Source organism: Carex rostrata, chromosome 22 (genome assembly GCF_964058835.1).
Source record: "Carex rostrata chromosome 22, lpCarRost1.2, whole genome shotgun sequence".
NCBI lineage: Eukaryota > Viridiplantae > Streptophyta > Magnoliopsida > Poales > Cyperaceae > Carex > Carex rostrata.
In genome coordinates, this window is record NC_135939.1 from 7,993,924 (window position 1) to 8,012,474 (window position 18,551).

At 36.3% G+C, this 18,551-nt stretch overlaps 2 protein-coding genes, 1 long non-coding RNA gene and 1 pseudogene across 3 annotated transcripts; 1 reads left to right on the top strand and 3 right to left on the bottom strand.

Moving 5' to 3' along the window:
- Window positions 1-467: 467 nt before the first annotated feature.
- LOC144574427 (uncharacterized) lies at window positions 468-1,611 on the bottom strand. The gene is made up of 3 exons (XM_078324396.1): window positions 1,039-1,611; window positions 569-959; window positions 468-484 (listed from the first exon to the last, which is right to left on the bottom strand). Exons 1-3 carry the CDS (start codon window positions 1,462-1,464, stop codon window positions 468-470), a joined length of 834 nt encoding a protein of 277 aa, XP_078180522.1. The 5' UTR covers window positions 1,465-1,611.
- Window positions 1,612-1,704: 93 nt separating this feature from the next.
- On the bottom strand, window positions 1,705-2,625 carry LOC144573914 (uncharacterized). Its single transcript, XM_078323694.1, has one exon. The coding sequence runs from the start codon at window positions 2,623-2,625 to the stop codon at window positions 1,705-1,707; it is 921 nt and encodes a 306-aa protein (XP_078179820.1).
- A 3,462-nt stretch (window positions 2,626-6,087) lies between these two features.
- Window positions 6,088-8,761, top strand: LOC144573915 (pathogenesis-related protein 1 pseudogene; annotated as a pseudogene).
- Window positions 8,762-17,869: 9,108 nt separating this feature from the next.
- LOC144574316 (uncharacterized) lies at window positions 17,870-18,293 on the bottom strand. Its single transcript, XR_013518184.1, has 3 exons — window positions 18,258-18,293; window positions 18,047-18,176; window positions 17,870-17,926 (listed from the first exon to the last, which is right to left on the bottom strand). It is a non-coding gene; the product is annotated as an uncharacterized LOC144574316 (long non-coding RNA).
- Window positions 18,294-18,551: the final 258 nt, after the last annotated feature.

An 18,551-nucleotide genomic window follows, 5' to 3' on the forward strand; every position in this document is an offset into this window, starting at 1 on the left:
AGATCATGAATTAAGGGAAATTTTCATATAAAGAACACAAAATTTGGTGTAGCCAATTGGCGGGAATTAATCTTTAAAGTTCAGGTGTGCAGAAAAATGCTGCTGCCTCAATACCAGCAGATTCTCCTGTACAAAAACACATATTTCACATAGCTCTGGACCGAGTTTTACAAAACTGTTTTACATGCATATAGATCATGAATTAAGGGAAATTTTCATATAAAGAACACAAAATTTGGTGTAGCCAATTGGCGGGAATACATGCATAAAGTTCAGGTGTGCAGAAAAATGCTGCTGCCTCAATACCAGCAGATACAAGTAATAAAAATGTGATACAACTTAATAAGATACATTAATGCATGTCATAACTTGATACAATAAAAATGTCTAAATAAGATACAATAAAATGAGTACAACTTAGTTCCAATAAAATGAGTACAACTTAGTTCAAATACAATAAAACGAGTTTATCGAGTCGATGCACCTGTTACAAGATGAGTACAACTTAGTTCAAATAAAATGGTAATTAATGCATACGAATTGTCTTTGAATTTTTAAATTGTTATACCTGAATGTCTTGCTGTATTTGACCCTTGATTATGTTGTCGAGCATTTCGTCTCGTGGCAGGGGCCTCCATTTTGTCCATAGTCATTATTCTTCGCTTGTGTTTTCTCCTACCCTTATTTACTTTATCTGGATCTGGCCTTATAATAGACCCGTTCCACATTGGCCAATCTCGTTTATTTCCAAATCCATTGAAATGACCAGACCAAGTTTTTATATAATTTTGTAAGCTGTAATATGGGCTAACATAGTCGTTTGGATTTAGCCTCCTCACGAAACAAACTGCAAGAACATGGTTACATGGGATTCCTGTTAATTGAGGTCTCCGACACACACATGTAGGCATACCTTCTGGAGGGAAGGTAACATCATACTTTTCTTCGCCCCGAATACCCTTCAATTTAAAAATAAAATTTTACATCAAATGTATTACATGAAAATAAATATTTAAAGTTATCAAATTTTTGACTTACTGTCTCGAGAAGTCCATTTGTATCAATAACTTCATAGTTGTTGTGGCCATAATACATCGGTCTTACATTATGTTTCCTTGCTTTCTCATTACGACGATGTAAAAGCAGTGTAATGTTCAACGAAAAAGCTAATCCAGTTGCCTCCCATCCAATTGCGGCCTCCCGCCTATTTACAAACCAGTCGACGCACTTGTAAAATGTCTTATCAACAATTGCACACACAGGTAGTTGTCTGGCAATCCTAAATACACTGTTTAGTACCTCAGAGCCATTACTTGTCATTATACCCCATCGGTTGAGGAATCCGTCATGCACTTGTGCCCACTTATGCAGAGCCAAAGGCTCTGCATCAGAGTTGCGGAGCCGTTTACCAAATTTCATAATATAGTCATGTACGGCTGCATCTCTTTGCAAAATCCTATCCATCCCCTCTTCAAATCTCCAGATTTTTTTCTTCGCAACATATTTCTTGAATCCCGTTTTGATCCACTTTTTAGGGTATCTTTTCCAAATATTTTCACAAATATGCTGTGAGCACAATCGGTGGACAGCTTCACCTTTTTCCTCACACCATCCCAGATTAGGAGACTCAAACACCCCTCATATACCAAGGTGCTGGTCCGAAATAACACATATTTTTCCTGGCCCAACAACATTGGTACGCAACTAATTCATAAACCAACCCCAATTTTCTATAGACTCTTTTTCACAAATTGCAAATGCAAGTGGCAAGACTTGCTGATCTGCATCGTAAGCACAAGCCATAAAAAGTTTACCCTTGTATCTTCCGGATAAGAACCCGGCATCAACACTAATAACGGGTCGAAGATGAGGCCATGCTTCAATGCATGGCCCAAATGCCCAGGTAACCCGGTTGAAAATATTGATATCAAACTTGGTTGATGGTTCATGCTCTATTAGGTACTGTGTACCTGGATTAGACGCTTTGATGGCACCCAAAAACGATGGCAGCACCTCGTAAGACTTCTCCCAACTCCCAAACAAGTCTGCAATTGCAAGTTCCCTACCTCTCCACAACTTGTTATACGAGGGCACTACTGTCCCAAATTTAACTTTAACCAGATGCTTGACCATTTTAATGCTTAACTCCAAATCATCTTTCAAAGCCGGTTTAATAATATCAGCAATTACTCTAGCAGTCATTTGATGACTATCCAACCTTTCAGCACTTCCAAAACATGTGTGAATAAACGGGTTGGTCGAAATTGTCCATGCACCTGTTGGTACTTCAATTGCATACAATTTCCATTTGCATTTAGAAGATTTACATTTAACTCTATACTTAGTTCTGTTGCTGTTTAGCACATCTAACTCTGTGTTTCTTGGTAGGTGAAAATCAGCAAGTTCTGATATTAGTTTGGCTTTGGATTCAAACATTTGACCTTCAGCAAATTTTTCATCTAACCTGGGGGGGTTCGCAAAAAATGCACGATCCGCGTATGGCATTGGCAATTCATCGTTGAATGAAGAACATGGATGCTTAGGTCCTCGGTTGAGAAATGGGATCGACTTGTGCCAATCCTTCAATATTTCTCGGTCGTTCATTTCAGCCTCCGCTTCGTCCATATCTGCGTTCCATTCTTCATCCGAATCATCATCATCAAAAGAACTTCTATCAGATTCTGTGTCTTGATCTGATTGCTCACAAAGGTCGTCACCGGCCTGAACCGGAGGTGTGTAGGTGGGTACAGGTACACTGCCCGAGTTAGGATCAAAGCCGGTTTGAACCGACGGTGTGTTACTACCTCCAGGCAAACTATCTGGACACGGATCATAACTGGTTTGGTTTCTAGCCTGGTGCGCCTCAGCTACCAATTCTATAACCTTAAATCCAGCCACTTGAGCTGCAGTTTGTTTAATGACATCCCAAGTTTCCTCATTTTCTATCCGAAATAGTGAGAAATGGTACGATCCGGGCGGTGCTGTGTTCATACGTACCCTGATTGTCAATTTGACTCGACTCGGAAGCAATTCAAGTCCAACGTATATTTGCCGTCTTATAATAGCAAAACTGGTAGAATCAGATACGGTAAAGGTAAATGCAGCCCCTATGTCATAACCAATACCTGTTGAAGTGTTTTGGAGATTTCCACCATAATACACATTGATCAATAGCAATGACATTTTGCTGTAAAAAAATCAAACACTAAATTAACTTCAAATATTTTTTTTCAATTTTACAACACTAAATATAAATATATGAGTAAAAAAAACTCACAATAATAATCAAAAGATGATACTGAGTACAATGGTGGTGGCGATCTGTTCATATGACCACTACAAAAATCAAACACTAAATTAACTTCAAATATTTTTTTTTCAATTTTACAACACTAAATATAAATATATGAGTAAAAAAAAACTCACAATAATAATCAGAAGATGATACTGAGTACAATGGTGGTGGCGATCTGTTCATATGACCACTACAAAAATCAAACACTAAATTAACTTTAAATATTTTTTTTCAATTTTACAACACTAAATATAAACATATGAGTAAAAAAAAACTCACAACACTAATCAGAAGATGATACTGAGTACAATGGTGGTGGTGATCTGTTCATATGAGCACTTCTCAATTGAATTTGAAAAAAACGAAATAAAGAAAAAAAAAGAAGAAGAAAAATGGCGTCTGGGAAGTCTGGGAAGTGAAGAAGAGAGAAGACAGAAGAAGAAAGGTTCGGTGTGAATAAAACATAAATCCTACACCGATGCATGGAAACGGTGCAGAAATGAGCTCCACCGGTCCCTAGGACCGGTGTAGAGTTTAAATACAACACTAATTTACAGGTGGCATAATTTACCGGTGCATAATTTACCTCCACCGGTCCCTAGGACCGGTGTAGAGTGTTTGTTTTGCAGAAATGAGCTACACGGATCCTAGGGAACGGTGTAGAGATAGTTTTTTTTGTAGCCGATCGTGTGGCATGGTGATTAGGCAGTGGCATACTCCACCGGTCCTAGGGACCGGTGTGGAACTTGTTTTTTTTGCTCCACCGATCCTAGGGATCGGTGGAGGCTACTTTTCTAATTTTAGCCCGCGCAAGGCTTGTTTGGTTAAAGGAATTATCACGAATTCTATTTAAAAAAAAAAAATCGAGTTTCTGATTAGGGTTTTATTATATATTAACAGTGTATAATTATAACTTAAGAATCTGAAGAGTTCATTGCCAATTAATTATTTTTGGGAAGTGGTTTATGGAGAGATATTATAATAATCTGAAACCCACGCTTCAAATTCTTGGGCTGCCGAATCGTTATGTTAACATATTTGACATTGTATATATATATTATTATTTATCCTTAATAGTGCTATGTTCTAATAAGCATGATAAATTTTAACGAAACATTATGTGTCAGAAAAGACAATATTTACTACGTAGTATGTAGCATTGCGAAATATTTGCATAAATTATTATTCTAATCCTGCTGAATTTTTCGGACTACACCAATTCTATTCAAGGTGTCTATTTTACATTCTTATTAACTAAGCTATTTAATTAAGTAAAAAAGAAAGATATCTAAATTATTTTCATCATACCTTAATATAGTACTTCCATTACGTGGTGTTACAACTTTGTCTTTTAGTAGTAGGACAAAATATTGTTGCCAATTGTCAAAGTTCACATGGGAAATTCTCTAACGAGAGACGCACGCCTTGTAGAAAATATTAAGAGTAATCTAACGGTCTACTGCAATCGTCAAGATGTCAGTATTAATACTGCAAGCGGCAATGACTTTGACGAGCTCGTTTGGTTTTGTTATCTGTAACATTTATTTAAAATGGTTTTGCAAAAAAAAATAAAAAAAAATAAATGTGAATCTGTAATATTATTTTTGAAAAATGTGGGAACAAAAAGCACTACCGTTATATTCACAGGGACATCAAGATTCACAGCAGTTCAATTTTTTTTTAACTAACCCACCACTTCATAGCGACTCAGATTATTTTTTTTAACTGACCCGCTACTATTTATGGCGGTTCATTTTTTTTCAATAATATTAACCTGTGTAATTCCGTTGGATAATATAAAAATAAAATAAAAATAAAAATAATTATCTTTTCGAATTATAAGAGGAATTATTTGTCAACATTTTTCAAATTTTATTTTTATTTTTATTTTTAATGTACTTATTTTAATTTTGTCTGATTGAACTTGACACATTTACAATACATAAAATGTAGAATCAGTCTTTTAGCTAGTGACAAAGGCAATATTTTCCATATCTCTGCCATGTGTACAATTTGCTGTAAAATTTAAATAGAATTAGATCAAACTGCTATGTATATATACCCAAATTGATTCAGATTGGAGCTAATCCGCCATGCAAATACTATATAGAGTCGATATATGGTAGATCTGTACTCGTTTAGACATGAAACTCCAATTAATTCTCACCCGATTTGACTTCTTCTGGCCCTTGCTACACGAGTTGTGATGGTGATGTAAGAGGCAGAGGTAGCATGATATTAGTAGTACTGATGAACATTTCCAATAGAAGTCGTTATAATTAACAAAATAAATAATAATAATAATAATAATAAAAGGGAGGATAATTAATTAGGAGGTCTAAAACTGCGGAAGTTCCAATAAACCTCCGCATAAGGATTAATTTTTAAGAAAAAAAAAGCCCAACAGGCCAACACGTACTCGAACTTACCGCTTCTTGACAGTTGGAGATTAACATTGATTGGTTCATTTTAAAAAAAAAATCAAGTCAAAGATGGTTTTATTTATTTATTTACATGGTTTTGGTACGTTGGAAATCCAAAAGACATGTTATTCTTCTATATAAGTCCTTCAATTTTTTTGTATTATCATAGAGGGGACTAATACATATAAAATAAAAAAATTAGAAAAATTATATATATATAATAATAAATTTTGAAAACCATGGGATTTACTTAGCCACCCCTGCAATGTACTACCTTCCGCCCCTGTCTATAAATGATCTAAACTCCTTATTGGACCTTATATACATGCAACATACACACACACAAACTATCTTTTGCAATACAACAAAATGTTAGGCAACAAAGTGGTAGCCTTTGGTTTTGCATTTGTGGTGGCTCTTGCCATAACAAACACATGCTTAGCACAAAACACTCCTCAAGACTATGTTAATGCCCACAACACTGCACGCTCTGCTGTTGGTGTTGGCCCTGTCACTTGGGACCAGACAGTGCAAACATATGCGCAAAGTTATGCCAATAAAAGAAAAGGGGATTGTCAACTTGTTCATTCCGGTGGACCATATGGTGAAAATATTTTCTGGGGCAAAGGTAAGGATTATTCTGGTAGAGATGCAGTTAATCTTTGGGTGTCTGAGAAACAATACTACACCTATAGCAGCAATACTTGTGCTTCAGGCAAAATGTGCGGTCATTATACTTGTACTACACCTATAGCAGCAATACTTGTGCTTCAGGTAAAAATCAGAAGCTACCGTTGGATTAGCGATTTTCAAAGTGGCTTAATAAATAGTAAAAAAATTCAAAAAAATGTAAAATTTGGTCTCCAAGCACATTTTAATATGGAGATGACATCTAACGGTTTGGATCGATCATTTGGACTTTAAAAATTGGAAAATAAATCGGTAGCACTTCGGCCGAAGTGCTACCGAATGCATATTAGTCACACTCTATATATATATATAGAGAGAGAGAGAGATGGGCTATGGTGCATTGCAATGCATGAACCCCCTTATGCATTGCACTATAATCATGGATTTAAAGTCCAAACGACCGATCCGAACCGTTAGATGTTTAATCCATATAGAAATGTGCTTGGAGACCAAATTTTACATTTTTGGGAATTTTTTTACTATTTATTAAGCATTTTTGAAAATTGCTGTTTTGCTGTGAACAGTAAAAAACAGTAAAATTTTCTGGACCATCAGATCAGCGACTTTCAAAATTGCTTAATAAATAGTAAAAAAATTCCAAAAAATGTAAAATTTGGTCCCCAAGCACATATTAATATGAAGAACAAGATGAACGGTTCGGATTGGTCGTTTGGACTTTAAATCAATGATTTAGAGTGCAATGCATAAAAGGGTTCATGCATTGCAATGCACCATAGCCCATCTCTCTCTCTCTCTCTCTCTCTATATATATATATATAGAGGAGTAGAACTAGGGTGCTCTTAAGCTCACCAAAGTGTTTGGTGAGCTTGACTCTAAAACCCATCAAATCGATTTCAAATGACGAATCCGAACCGTTGAAACCCGCCTACCTTACGTGTGATGCGTTTACATGTGAAATTTTTAAACATTCGAATTAATTTAGTATAAAGTCAAGCGGTCAAAAATGGTTCAAAAAATGAATGCACTAAAATTAATTTATTAACCTTCTAATTTTGACCGATTGACTTTATACTAAACTAATTCAAATGTTTAAAAATTTCACATGTAAACGCATCACACGTAAGGTAGGCGGGTTTCAACGGTTCGGATTCGTCATTTGAAATCGATTTGATGGGTTTTAGAGTCAAGCTCACCAAACACTTTGGTGAGCTTAAGAGCACCCTAGTTCTACTCTATATAGAGAGTGGCTAATATGCATTCGGTTGCATATGGACCGAAGTGCTTACGGTCCAAATTTGATTTTTCAAAATCCAAACGGTCGATCTGAACCGTTCATCTTGTTCTCCATATTAATATGTGCTTGGAGACCAAATTTTATATTTTTTCTGAATTTTTTTACTATTTATTAAGTATTTTACAAAATTGTTGATCCAACGGTAGCTTAACAAAACAGTAAAATCAGCAGCTACCGTTGGATCAACAATTTTGTAAAATACTTAATAAATAGTAAACAAATTCAGAAAAATATAAAATTTGGTCTCCAAGCACATATTAATATGGAGAACAAGATGAACGGTTCAGATCGACCGTTTGGATTTTGAAAAATCAAATTTGGACCGTAAGCACTTCGGTCCATATGCAACCGAATGCATATTAGCCACTATATATAGAGAGTGGCTAAGCTCAAATCGTTTGTTCCTGGGCTCAGGAACAAACGATTGGGTTCTCCAATTTCCGAAGTTCAAACGGTCGATCCAAACCGTTAGATGTTTAATCTATATTAAAATGTACTTGGAGACAAAATTTTATTTTTTTTGGAATTTTTTTACTATTTATTAAGAGGGTTTGAAAGTTGCTGTTTTTTTATGGTGCAGAATTTTAATAAAAACAGCAACTTTCAAACCCTCTTAATAAATAGTAAAAAAATTCCAAAAAATATGAAATTTTGTCTCCAAGCACATTTTAATATAGATTAAACATCTAACGGTTTGGATCGGCCATTTGAACTTCGGAAATTGGAGAACCCAATCGTTTGTTCCTGAGCCCAGGAACAAACGATTTGAGCTTAGCCATTCTCCTATATATATATATATATATGCACTACTACATAATAAGTTATTGTACACGAACATAAACAAGAGAGCTACACGGATTTCCTGCCGTGTGGAATGCGAGGGTGTAGAAATCCCTGAATATTTACACACGGATATTTACCCGTGTGCGATTAGAAGAGAGCTACACATATTATTACATAAACAACCGTGTACAAACGCTTGCCAGTGTTGCTCTCAAAATAACCAAGCTACACAGACTTTAGTTAAATGTCCGTGTAGAATTGTCTTATTTTTTATTTTTTTGTGTGGCTAGCTTCCAGTTTTGCTAGCCATTTAAAATCAGAATTCCAAAACAGAAAAACATTAAATAGAGACCTTTTAAACTCATAATTCCAAAACTATACAACAGTATAAATAATTCATGTATACTACATTATACAAAATTATACAAATTCATATTTAGCATTACAAAATTCTTTTTGAAACCACCATGCCTACATACATCTGCTCCTTGGAGTAACACTTTTGCTTTGGTCCTACAATTATAATTTGGTATTAGTTAATAAGAAGAAAAGGTAGACATAGTATTAATAAAATGAAAACTATAAGTAAGATAATATAAAAATCATAAAAAATTGTTATCCGTGGTAACCCAAAATTCTATCCGGTTACATTTTTTTACAAAAGGGTAACTGAGCTGAACAAAATTTTTGGTTACCAAATATGTAACCGAATAAAATTCTAACATAACTGGTTAAGACAATATTATAAAATATAAAATACAATAAACCAACATCACTGAAATAATAATGTACTATATGACTGACTTGAACAACATGTAATGAAATCAAAGAAATTAAGGTATGAAGTTTAATTTTGGTCAGTCTAGCTCGAACAAATAAATATGCTTGCAACTTAAATAATTGGCGAAGAAACAGAATCACATTAAGTTGGTAATGATAAATTTAAATGAACATAATTTATCAGTATATATACCTCCAAGAGAGTAATTAAAGTAGCACGTAATTAAAAAGAAACAATCACCACCAACAAATTAACATTCGAAATAAACTTCAAAATAAACATGCATATCCTAAACCAAAAAAAAACTCATCCTGGTCTTACCAATGCAACAAAATATACATCTCACCATGTCCATAAATGTCATGTACACACCAATTAAGGCCTTGTGATTAACTACTACATACCACTTAAGTTAAATTGCTCATCAAAGCCTTGAATCCCCATAGAAATAGGGTTTATAGTATAACTCATTTGGTCACATGCCCACCTCATCATATACTCACTAGTCTCCATGCCAATACTGTTATTTCCTATCAATCCCTCCAATCCTTCTAACTTGATCTGATTGAAACAAAAGCTCTCTTCAATCTCCTTGGAATATATATCAAGACCATGCATTACTCCTTCACCTAGTGATGTCATCTCTACTTGAGGAGAAACCAAGCTAGTAGATTCGTCGAAAATTGGGGAAGATTGCATGCACGGAACAGGCACTCGATTAAATAACGGATCGGTAGTGGTTTTATAGTTTGTTCCACCTAGCTTGAATAGTAGTCTCTTTATCGGATCCATCTGCTCATTTTGTTCATGACCTACATGTTGCACTGGAGTTGCTGGTTCAGGCCAATATGCGCCGACACTTACATCGCCAGGTGGCATGACTAGGGTTTGATTCTCTTCTTTTATGTTTGGATCTTGTTTTTGTGCCCCCATTTTGCGCTGTTTGCCAAAGAGCTTCTTCTTTAATCTTGTATTCCAGTAGTTCTTGACAAAATTATAACATCACAGACAATTGATTCAAGCGAACACAGAGATTTTAACGTGGTATCGCCTATAGCGCACTCCACGGATCAAGACACACACACACTCTTTTTATTTCATAATTTCTTATTACAACTCACACAATTGAATGAATTATTTCAGATTAGATAGCTGAACCTATATACACTCACACACGCATATAATCAGGAAAGAGATCACATGCATACAGGAAAGAAATCATATGCATATAATTAGGAAATAAATCTTCAGCTAGCTATATTTGGTAAATCCTTGTAAGGCAGCATAATATCTTGAATTATCTTCAAGAAATCCTTGGCTGGATCCACCTTCTTGATTTCGTCCTCTAGATTAAATGTGGCACCAACTACACGTGTCAACTTGTCATTCCAACATCCCCCCTCAAGTTGGCACGTAGATATCAACCATGCCTAGCTTGATAAGGGACTCATTAAACACCTTGCTTGATACAGCTTTCGTTAGCATGTTTGCCAACTGCTCACCTGATCTTACAAATGGAATTTTAATAATCTTTGAGTCTATTTTCTCTCGGATAAAGTGCCTATCTATTTCAATGTGCTTTGTTCTGTCATGCTGTACTGGGTTATGGGAAATGTCTATTGCAGCCTGGTTGTCACAAAACAATTGCATTTCACTGGTTGGTTCAAAACCGAGTTCAGTTAGAAGTCTTCGTAACCACAATAACTCACAAATACCTTTAACCATTCCCCTAAACTCTGCTTCGGCACTAGACAAAGTTACCACATTTTGTTTCCTACTCCTCCAAGTAACTAGGTTTCCTCCCACGAATGTGAAGTAACCTGCCGTTGAGTTGCGATCACTCACACTTCCTGCCTAGTCAGCATCAGTATAGCCAGCTATGTCGAGATGTCCATGTCTCTCAAACATTATCCCTCTTCCTAGAGCGCCTTTTAGGTACCTAAGAATTCTCATTACTGCCTCCATGTGTTCTTCACTCGGAGAGTGCATGAATTGGCTAACAACACTCACTGCATATGCTATGTCAGGTCTGGTATGAGATAAATAAATCAATTTTCCAACTAACCTTTGATATCTTTCTCTGTTTGCTGGACTCTGATTCGGGTCCAACCCCAACTTGTGATTTTGGATCATGGGTGTGTCAGCTGGTTTGCATTCTAGCATCCCAACCTCAGCAAGTAAGTCAAGAATGTAATTCCTTTGAGAGAGAAAAATACCTTTGCTACTTCGAGCTACCTCAATTCCGAGGAAGTATTTCAAACCACCCAAATTTTTCATTTCAAATTCTTTAGACAATTTTGTTTCTAGTAGTTCAATCTCCTCATGATAATTACCTGTAATAATCACATCATCCATATATATAATTAGTACAGTTAGTTTACCTCGATTCCTTTTGAAGAACAAAGTGTGATCGGAGTTGCTTTGGTCGTACTCATACCCCTTCATCGCGTTACAAAACCTGCCAAACCAAGCTCTTGGAGATTGTTTCAGGCCATACAAAGATCTCTCTAATTTACACACCTTTCGCTTTGTTTAAAAACATTGGTACCCAGGTGGAAGATCCATGTAAATTTCTTCTTTTAGATCACCATGTAGAAAGGCGTTCTTCACATCAAATTGGTGTAGTGGCCAATCAAAATTCGCTGCAAGAGATAAGAGAACTCGCACAGTATTTAGTTTTGCAACAGGTGAGAAAGTTTCTTGGAAATCAATTCCATAAGTCTGGGTATACCCTTTGGCAACAAGTCGTGCTTTATATCTCTCAACTTTTCCTTCCACATTGTACTTTATAGAATAAACCCATTTACACCCCACAGTCTTCTTCCCCTCGGGTAAATCCACTACCTTCCAAGTTTGGTTCTTCTCTAGTGCATCTATTTCAGTTTCCATTGCTTTTACCCATTTTGGATCTTTAATAGCTTCCTCTACCCTTTCTGGTACAACTTCGGATGAGACTTGATGTGCAAAACTTCTCAAGGGTTCAGCTAATTGATCAATTGTTGTATAATTTGCAATAGGGTAGTTTATTTCTTTGCTTGTTCCATCTTCAAGAATGTACCGTTTTGGTGGTTTACCTCGATTGGTTCTTGTTGGTAATATAGTTTGTATACTAGAAGTTGGGTTTTGTGAACTTACCTCATGGATACCCCCGGGAGACTCTGAGCCATGTGGTTGCGGTTCGGATTGTATTACTCATCCATTACTCACATCCAATTCTATCCAGAAGTTGATCCCTGATTTTTTAGCATCTTCAGGCCCTTCTCTGATTGTTCTAGGGTCGGGTTTATTGAGTTTGGATCGGCTGAGTTCGGATCAGCTATGGCAGTCGGGTTTGCTGAATTTGGATCAGCTGAGTTCGGGTTTTCAAAACACGGGTCAGGGTTTTCTGTTGCAAAATTCGGGCTAGGGTTTTCAGTGTCAAAATTTGGTCCAGCTATTTCAAGATTCGGTGGTTTACCTTGATTCGGGCCAGAATTTTCTGTTTCAAAATTTGGGCCGGCTAGACTACTAAACAGCAGTTCGGGTTCACTCTCCATCTCCCCCTGAACAGGAACTTGGTGTTTATTAAAATAAGGTTCATTTTCAATAAATGTTACATCCATTGTTGTGTAAAATTTCCGGGTTGACGGGTTGTAACACTTATACCCTTTCTGGTGTGACCCAAAACCCAAGAATACACACTTTTCTGCACAGGGTTCTACTTTGGAACGAAATTTTTTTTTGAACATGAACATACACCACACACCCGAATATTTTTGGAGGCATGTTTACAATGGAAGGAATGTTTACATGATCAGCTAGCCTTTGTAACGGAGTTTTGAATTCGTTGGTTTTTGTAGGGGCACGATTGATCAAATACACAGTAGTGGACACAGCATTATCCCAAAAAATTTGTGGTACATGGTTTTCAAACAGAAGTGATCTAGCGGTTTCAAGGATATGTCTATTTTTCTGTTATGCAATTCCATTTTGTTGTGGTGTTCCTACACACGAGGTTTCATGCACTATTCATTTTTCTTTAAAAAAATCTTGGAGATTTCGGTTAATGTATTCCCTACCATTATCACTTCTAACCACTTTTATTTCTTTTCTCAAATTGTGTTTTTACCATCTTGTAAAAAAATTGGAAAACTTTGGGTACTTTATCTTTGGATTTAAGAAGGTAAAGCCATGTCATACGGGTACAATCATCAATAAAAAGAATGAACCATCGATAATCAGATTTGGATACAACTGGAGAAGGACCCCAAACATCAGTATGAACTAAATCAAAAGGGAAAAGACTTTTATTCAAACTAGCATGATAAGTTGCACGATGGCTCTTGGCCTTAATACAAGTTTCACAAACAAATTCTTCATTATTCAAACCCGAAAATAAAGTAGGGGATAGCTTTCTCATATACCCAAAAGAAGGATGACCTAGTCTCCTATGCCATTGTTAGTTTGTAATAATCTAGAAGTCAATAATACGATAAATTAATCATAAAGCTTTGTTCATGAATTGAATGTTTATTTATATATCATTTTGTTGCCTTGAGTATTATTGCATTTATGGATCATTTCGAGTTCATGACTGAAATTGTGAAACTCCATAATATAGATGATATATACTCTTAAAAGGTCACTGACCAAGGTAATTAGCAGGAACACTAATTACCGCTATAAGGTTAGTATGTGGATTAAAAGATGGTTAAGTTTTACAAACCACCTGACACGAGATGTCATTTTAATCACATAGATACATGTTCTAGGAACATGGTATTTGACAGACCCCGAATGAAACATTAAATAGAATTGTGTTCGTGTCATTAATGTTTTCATTCAGTGTCAAAGTTCTACAGTATGAGGTATTTATCGTTCCCACTAAGAAATATATATGAGTGAGTGTTATCTAACGCTGTCCGTAAAAAGCAGCCATAACGGTAGCATTTCCATATATATAACTTAGCTGAGGAAGTGATAGTCTGCCAAGAATACTATTTGTCCCTCGTATCTCTATACGAGCTATAGCATCACTGGGCCCCTTGATAGAGTTAGATTATCTGCATGCGGTATAATTACAAGAGTAATTATATTTGATAATCTACTCAAGATCAAGAAAAGATACAGTTAACAAGGATGACACATATCTACCTTAAAACTGATCTGATAGCTATGAGACAGAAGAACTGACACAAGTAAATTGTTTACTGGATCGTGATATTGTATAGTACAGCATCATCTGTGTAATTGGATGGTCATGATGTGTTGCCAGATGCCACCCATGACTAACAGAAGTTAAAACAGTTTTAACTCTGTTTACCAACATAACACAGATCCTATTGGGTCACACCATATAGGAGCTACTCGGAGAATCTTACTGATTAATTATAAATTGATTATAATTAATATTAAGATGGTTATAATTAATTATACGTGATATAATTAAATTATAAATGTCATTTAGAATGACAAGCAGAAACAACGGTTAATTTATAAACGTACACGTTACGTTGTATAAAAGTTACCGAACAATAACCGAAAAGAAATATAATTGTACATGACAATTATATATATATGATTTGGAATTTTAATTGTTAATTATGGATTTGAATTATGGGTTTAAAAGCCCAAAATAATCAAAGCCTTTTACTATTCATGCCTTAATGGGCCAAGGGCAAAATGGTCATTTCACACCTATGCCACCTTGCATGACACCTTAGGGGTGTAGAAACATGGAGAAGAGTGTGGAAGGGTGTGGAAGGGGTATTTTGGTCTTTTCACATATTAAAGGATGAGGTGTCAAGGGCTTTTGGTAAATAGATTTGTTTTGAGGGGTATTTTGGTCTTTTGAGAACCTCCTCAAAACACTATAAATAGAGGGGTGAGGGTAGAGAGAAAATTTGCTAATTCACATGTTAATCTGATTACTTTGTTAATCGGTTTTTCTCTCTTCCTTGATTTCGGTTATTTCGAGATTAGGAAATAATATATTTTGTGTAATCCTGCGGTTTAGCTTTTAAGCAAAACCGAGTTACTTCGGGACACAAATATAATTATTTCATTATTTTCTCGGTGAATAGTGTTTCTGCAGAATTCCGCGGTTTACGGTATTTCTGGCAGAAGAAGTAAATCGCTCTCCGGTTAGTCCTGGTGGATAACCAATAGAGGTATCACACGTGTGATACTGCGAGTCGATTCCATCCCTGGTGAGGCTCTACTCGCTCGGTCTGCATTCCAACTGAGATTTGGAATCAAGGTATAAATTGTTATATTAATCTATTTAATTTGTAAATAGATTTAATGCTTTAGGAAATTAATTATGGAGTAGATCTGTAAATAGGATTAAACGAATCTTCTTGATTCATTTAATCCGTAGCTTAAGTTAGATGTAAAAATTTTTGTTTTACTCTTTCCGCAGCTTAAGCTAATTAAATGGGTTTGAACCGTTCCACAAAACCCAACAGCCATAACCACACTTTTTCCTTCAACCTCTCAGATTCACTCCTTGCAAGGCATGTATGACCAATCTTCAAGTTATCTAAGTAATACAATCTTTCCCGCTTAGTACCACGCCCAATAGTCTCCATCGTCAGGATATCCTGAAAGATACAAAAATCAGGAAACATTAGGACTACACAGTTCAATTCTTCTGTAATTTGACCAACCGATATCAGTCTAGTAGATAAACATGGAACAAGGAGGGTATTTTTAAGAGTTAATGATGAAGAAATAGGTGCATCGCCCATTCCTTTCACCGGGTAAGATATACCATTTGCATTCATAATTCCATTCTTCTTTGGTTCAGTAGTGTTTACAAGGTTTTTTTCTGAGAAGGTCATGTGATCGGTTGCTCCCGAGTCAATCACCCAATTTTGTAACTTTTGGACATCACAGTTATTTTCAAAAATTGAAATATTACCTTGAGAAACTTGTTTACCTGCTGTCCTAGAATTAGAACTCAAGACTAACCAGTCCGAAGGCACCGTAGTTGTGGCATGTGCTGCTCCATTGATTTGACCCGAGTCATTGGCCAGACCCGAGCTGATTTGGGTCAGTTTGGTCAGCTGATCAGACCCGAGATTGCTCCCCTTCTGGTTCGGTTCTGCTGGTCCTGTCTTTACTACAGTTGCACGCCCCTTTCTACTATCATGTTTTCGATTTTTTTGGTCTTTCCACCAGTTAGGGTAACCAATCAGCTTAAAACAATTTTCTTTGGTATGTTTTGAACCCCCACAATGAGTACAACCATACTTTGTTTGAGTTCTTTCTTGGTTTGGTCTAGGTTTAGTAAAAGTTAAATTTACCTCAGACGGCTTATACCCACGAGACACTAAGGCCATTGGATTGTTTCCCACTTCATCTCCCTTCATCATCACTACTTGGCGCATTTCCTCCCTTCGAACCCGTGCAAAGGCTTGCTCAACAGTAGGGAATGGATTCATCTGAAGCACATCTGCTCGCACGTTGTCGAGGCGATCATCAAGCCGTCTAAAAAGATGTATACTCTATTTTCTTGGATATAAGAGTTAAACCTTTCTATGTCGCTGGTGTGCTCCATTGGATTCGGGCGTCGAAAGTCAATTTCTCGCCAAAGAGTTTGCAACTTGCTGTAATATTCTTCAACCGGCCTACCCTCTTGCTTGAGCCGTGCAACCCTCTTGTTTAAGTCATACACTAGAGATGCATCATTGCCGTCGAAAAATGTCGTGGCTATGGCGTCCCACACATCTTTTGCAGTCGGAAAGCAGATGAAGTTGCCTATTAGCCTCGAATCAAGTGAGTTAATTAGCCATCCCTTCACAATTGAGTCATCAATACTCCATTTCCGGAACAGGGGATCTGCCGGCAATGGTTGACCAGGGGTCCCTGTGATGTGCCTCAATTTATCCCTTCCTTTGAGGTGCATTTCGACCACCTGGGACCACAACCCATAATTGGAACCATCTAGTTTCACGGAAATCGATGGTGCAGATCCTTCAGTTGATGGTGTGGTGCTAGGAGATGATTGTTGTTGGAGGAGGAGTTGGGTTATTTTTTCGAGGAGAAGAGCAGTATTAGAAGCCTCTCCTACTTCAGAGGTCTTGGAAGGTTTTCCAAAATTTTCAGGAGGTGTCTCTGCCATTATTCTCAATGACAAGGATTTAGTGTACTGCTAGAGGTTTTAGCAAAGGATGTAATATGCTGCTAGAGGTTTCGGCAAAGGGAGCAAAGGTAGATAACAGGTTTGGGCCTAGAATCGTTGCTCTGATACCATGACAAAATTATAACATCACAGACAATTGATTCAAGCGAACACAGAGATTTTAACGTGGTATCGCCTATAGCGCACTCCACGGATCAAGACACACACACACTCTTTTTATTTCATAATTTCTTATTACAACTCACACAATTGAATGAATTATTTCAAATTAGATAGCTGAACCTATATACACTCACACACGCATATAATCAGGAAAGAGATCACATGCATACAGGAAAGAAATCATATGCATATAATTAGGAAATAAATCTTCAGCTAGCTATATTTGGTAAATCCTTGTAAGGCAGCATAATATCTTGAATTATCTTCAAGAAATCCTTGGCTGGATCCACCTTCTTGATTTCGTCCTCTAGATTAAATGTGGCACCAACTACACGTGTCAACTTGTCATTCCAACAGTTCTTAATATCATTGTCTGTTCTTCCGGGCAACTATGCTGCTATGATAGACCACCTAGATATATATATATATAATGCAATAATTCTTTACTCATCTAAATTATTAAATGAAATGAAAAATTTGTGATTGGTCTTAAATTTGATCGGTTTTGATGATTATATATATATATAGTACCTGCTTCCTATGCTAACATATAAGCTTAATATGATACGATCTTCTTCTTCTGAGAAACCACCATGCTTTATATTAGGCCTAAGGTAATTCAACCACCTCAGTCTGCAGCTCTTTCCACATCTCTTAAGACCTACAAATTAATTCAACTCATCATGTAACATGAACCTTATATCTTAGTTTGAAAGATGTAAGATTAAAGAATGCCATGTACCTATCTTTTGTGGCAAGGCGATCCAGTTGCCACCTGCACTACAGCAAAACTAGTTATCTGTGACCGTTTTTTGGGACCGATCCAGTCGCCGGTCGCAGAAAACCTCTAAAAAAACCATTGAGATGTCTTGCGGTATGAAAATTTGACAAGTTTTTTATTTTATTTTCTAGTTTTTTAGATCTTTCAATATCTCTAATATATTTTTTTATATTTTCTTTTATATTACTGTAGGCTATAAGGCCATTATTGGTATGTGAGGATGTGAAGCTTCTTATTGTCTGCACAAATAGCTTG

Excerpts from the sequence above, each read along its gene's own strand:
- LOC144573914 (XM_078323694.1), bottom strand. The coding sequence starts at position 2,625 with ATGGACGAAGCGGAGGCTGAAATGAACGACCGAGAAATATTGAAGGAT.
- LOC144574427 (XM_078324396.1), bottom strand. The coding sequence starts at position 1,464 with ATGGATAGGATTTTGCAAAGAGATGCAGCCGTACATGACTATATTATG. Across the intron at positions 960-1,038 it reads CAAATGGACTTCTCGAGACA|GGTATTCGGGGCGAAGAAAA; the intron begins GTAAGTCAAAAA and ends TTTAAATTGAAG.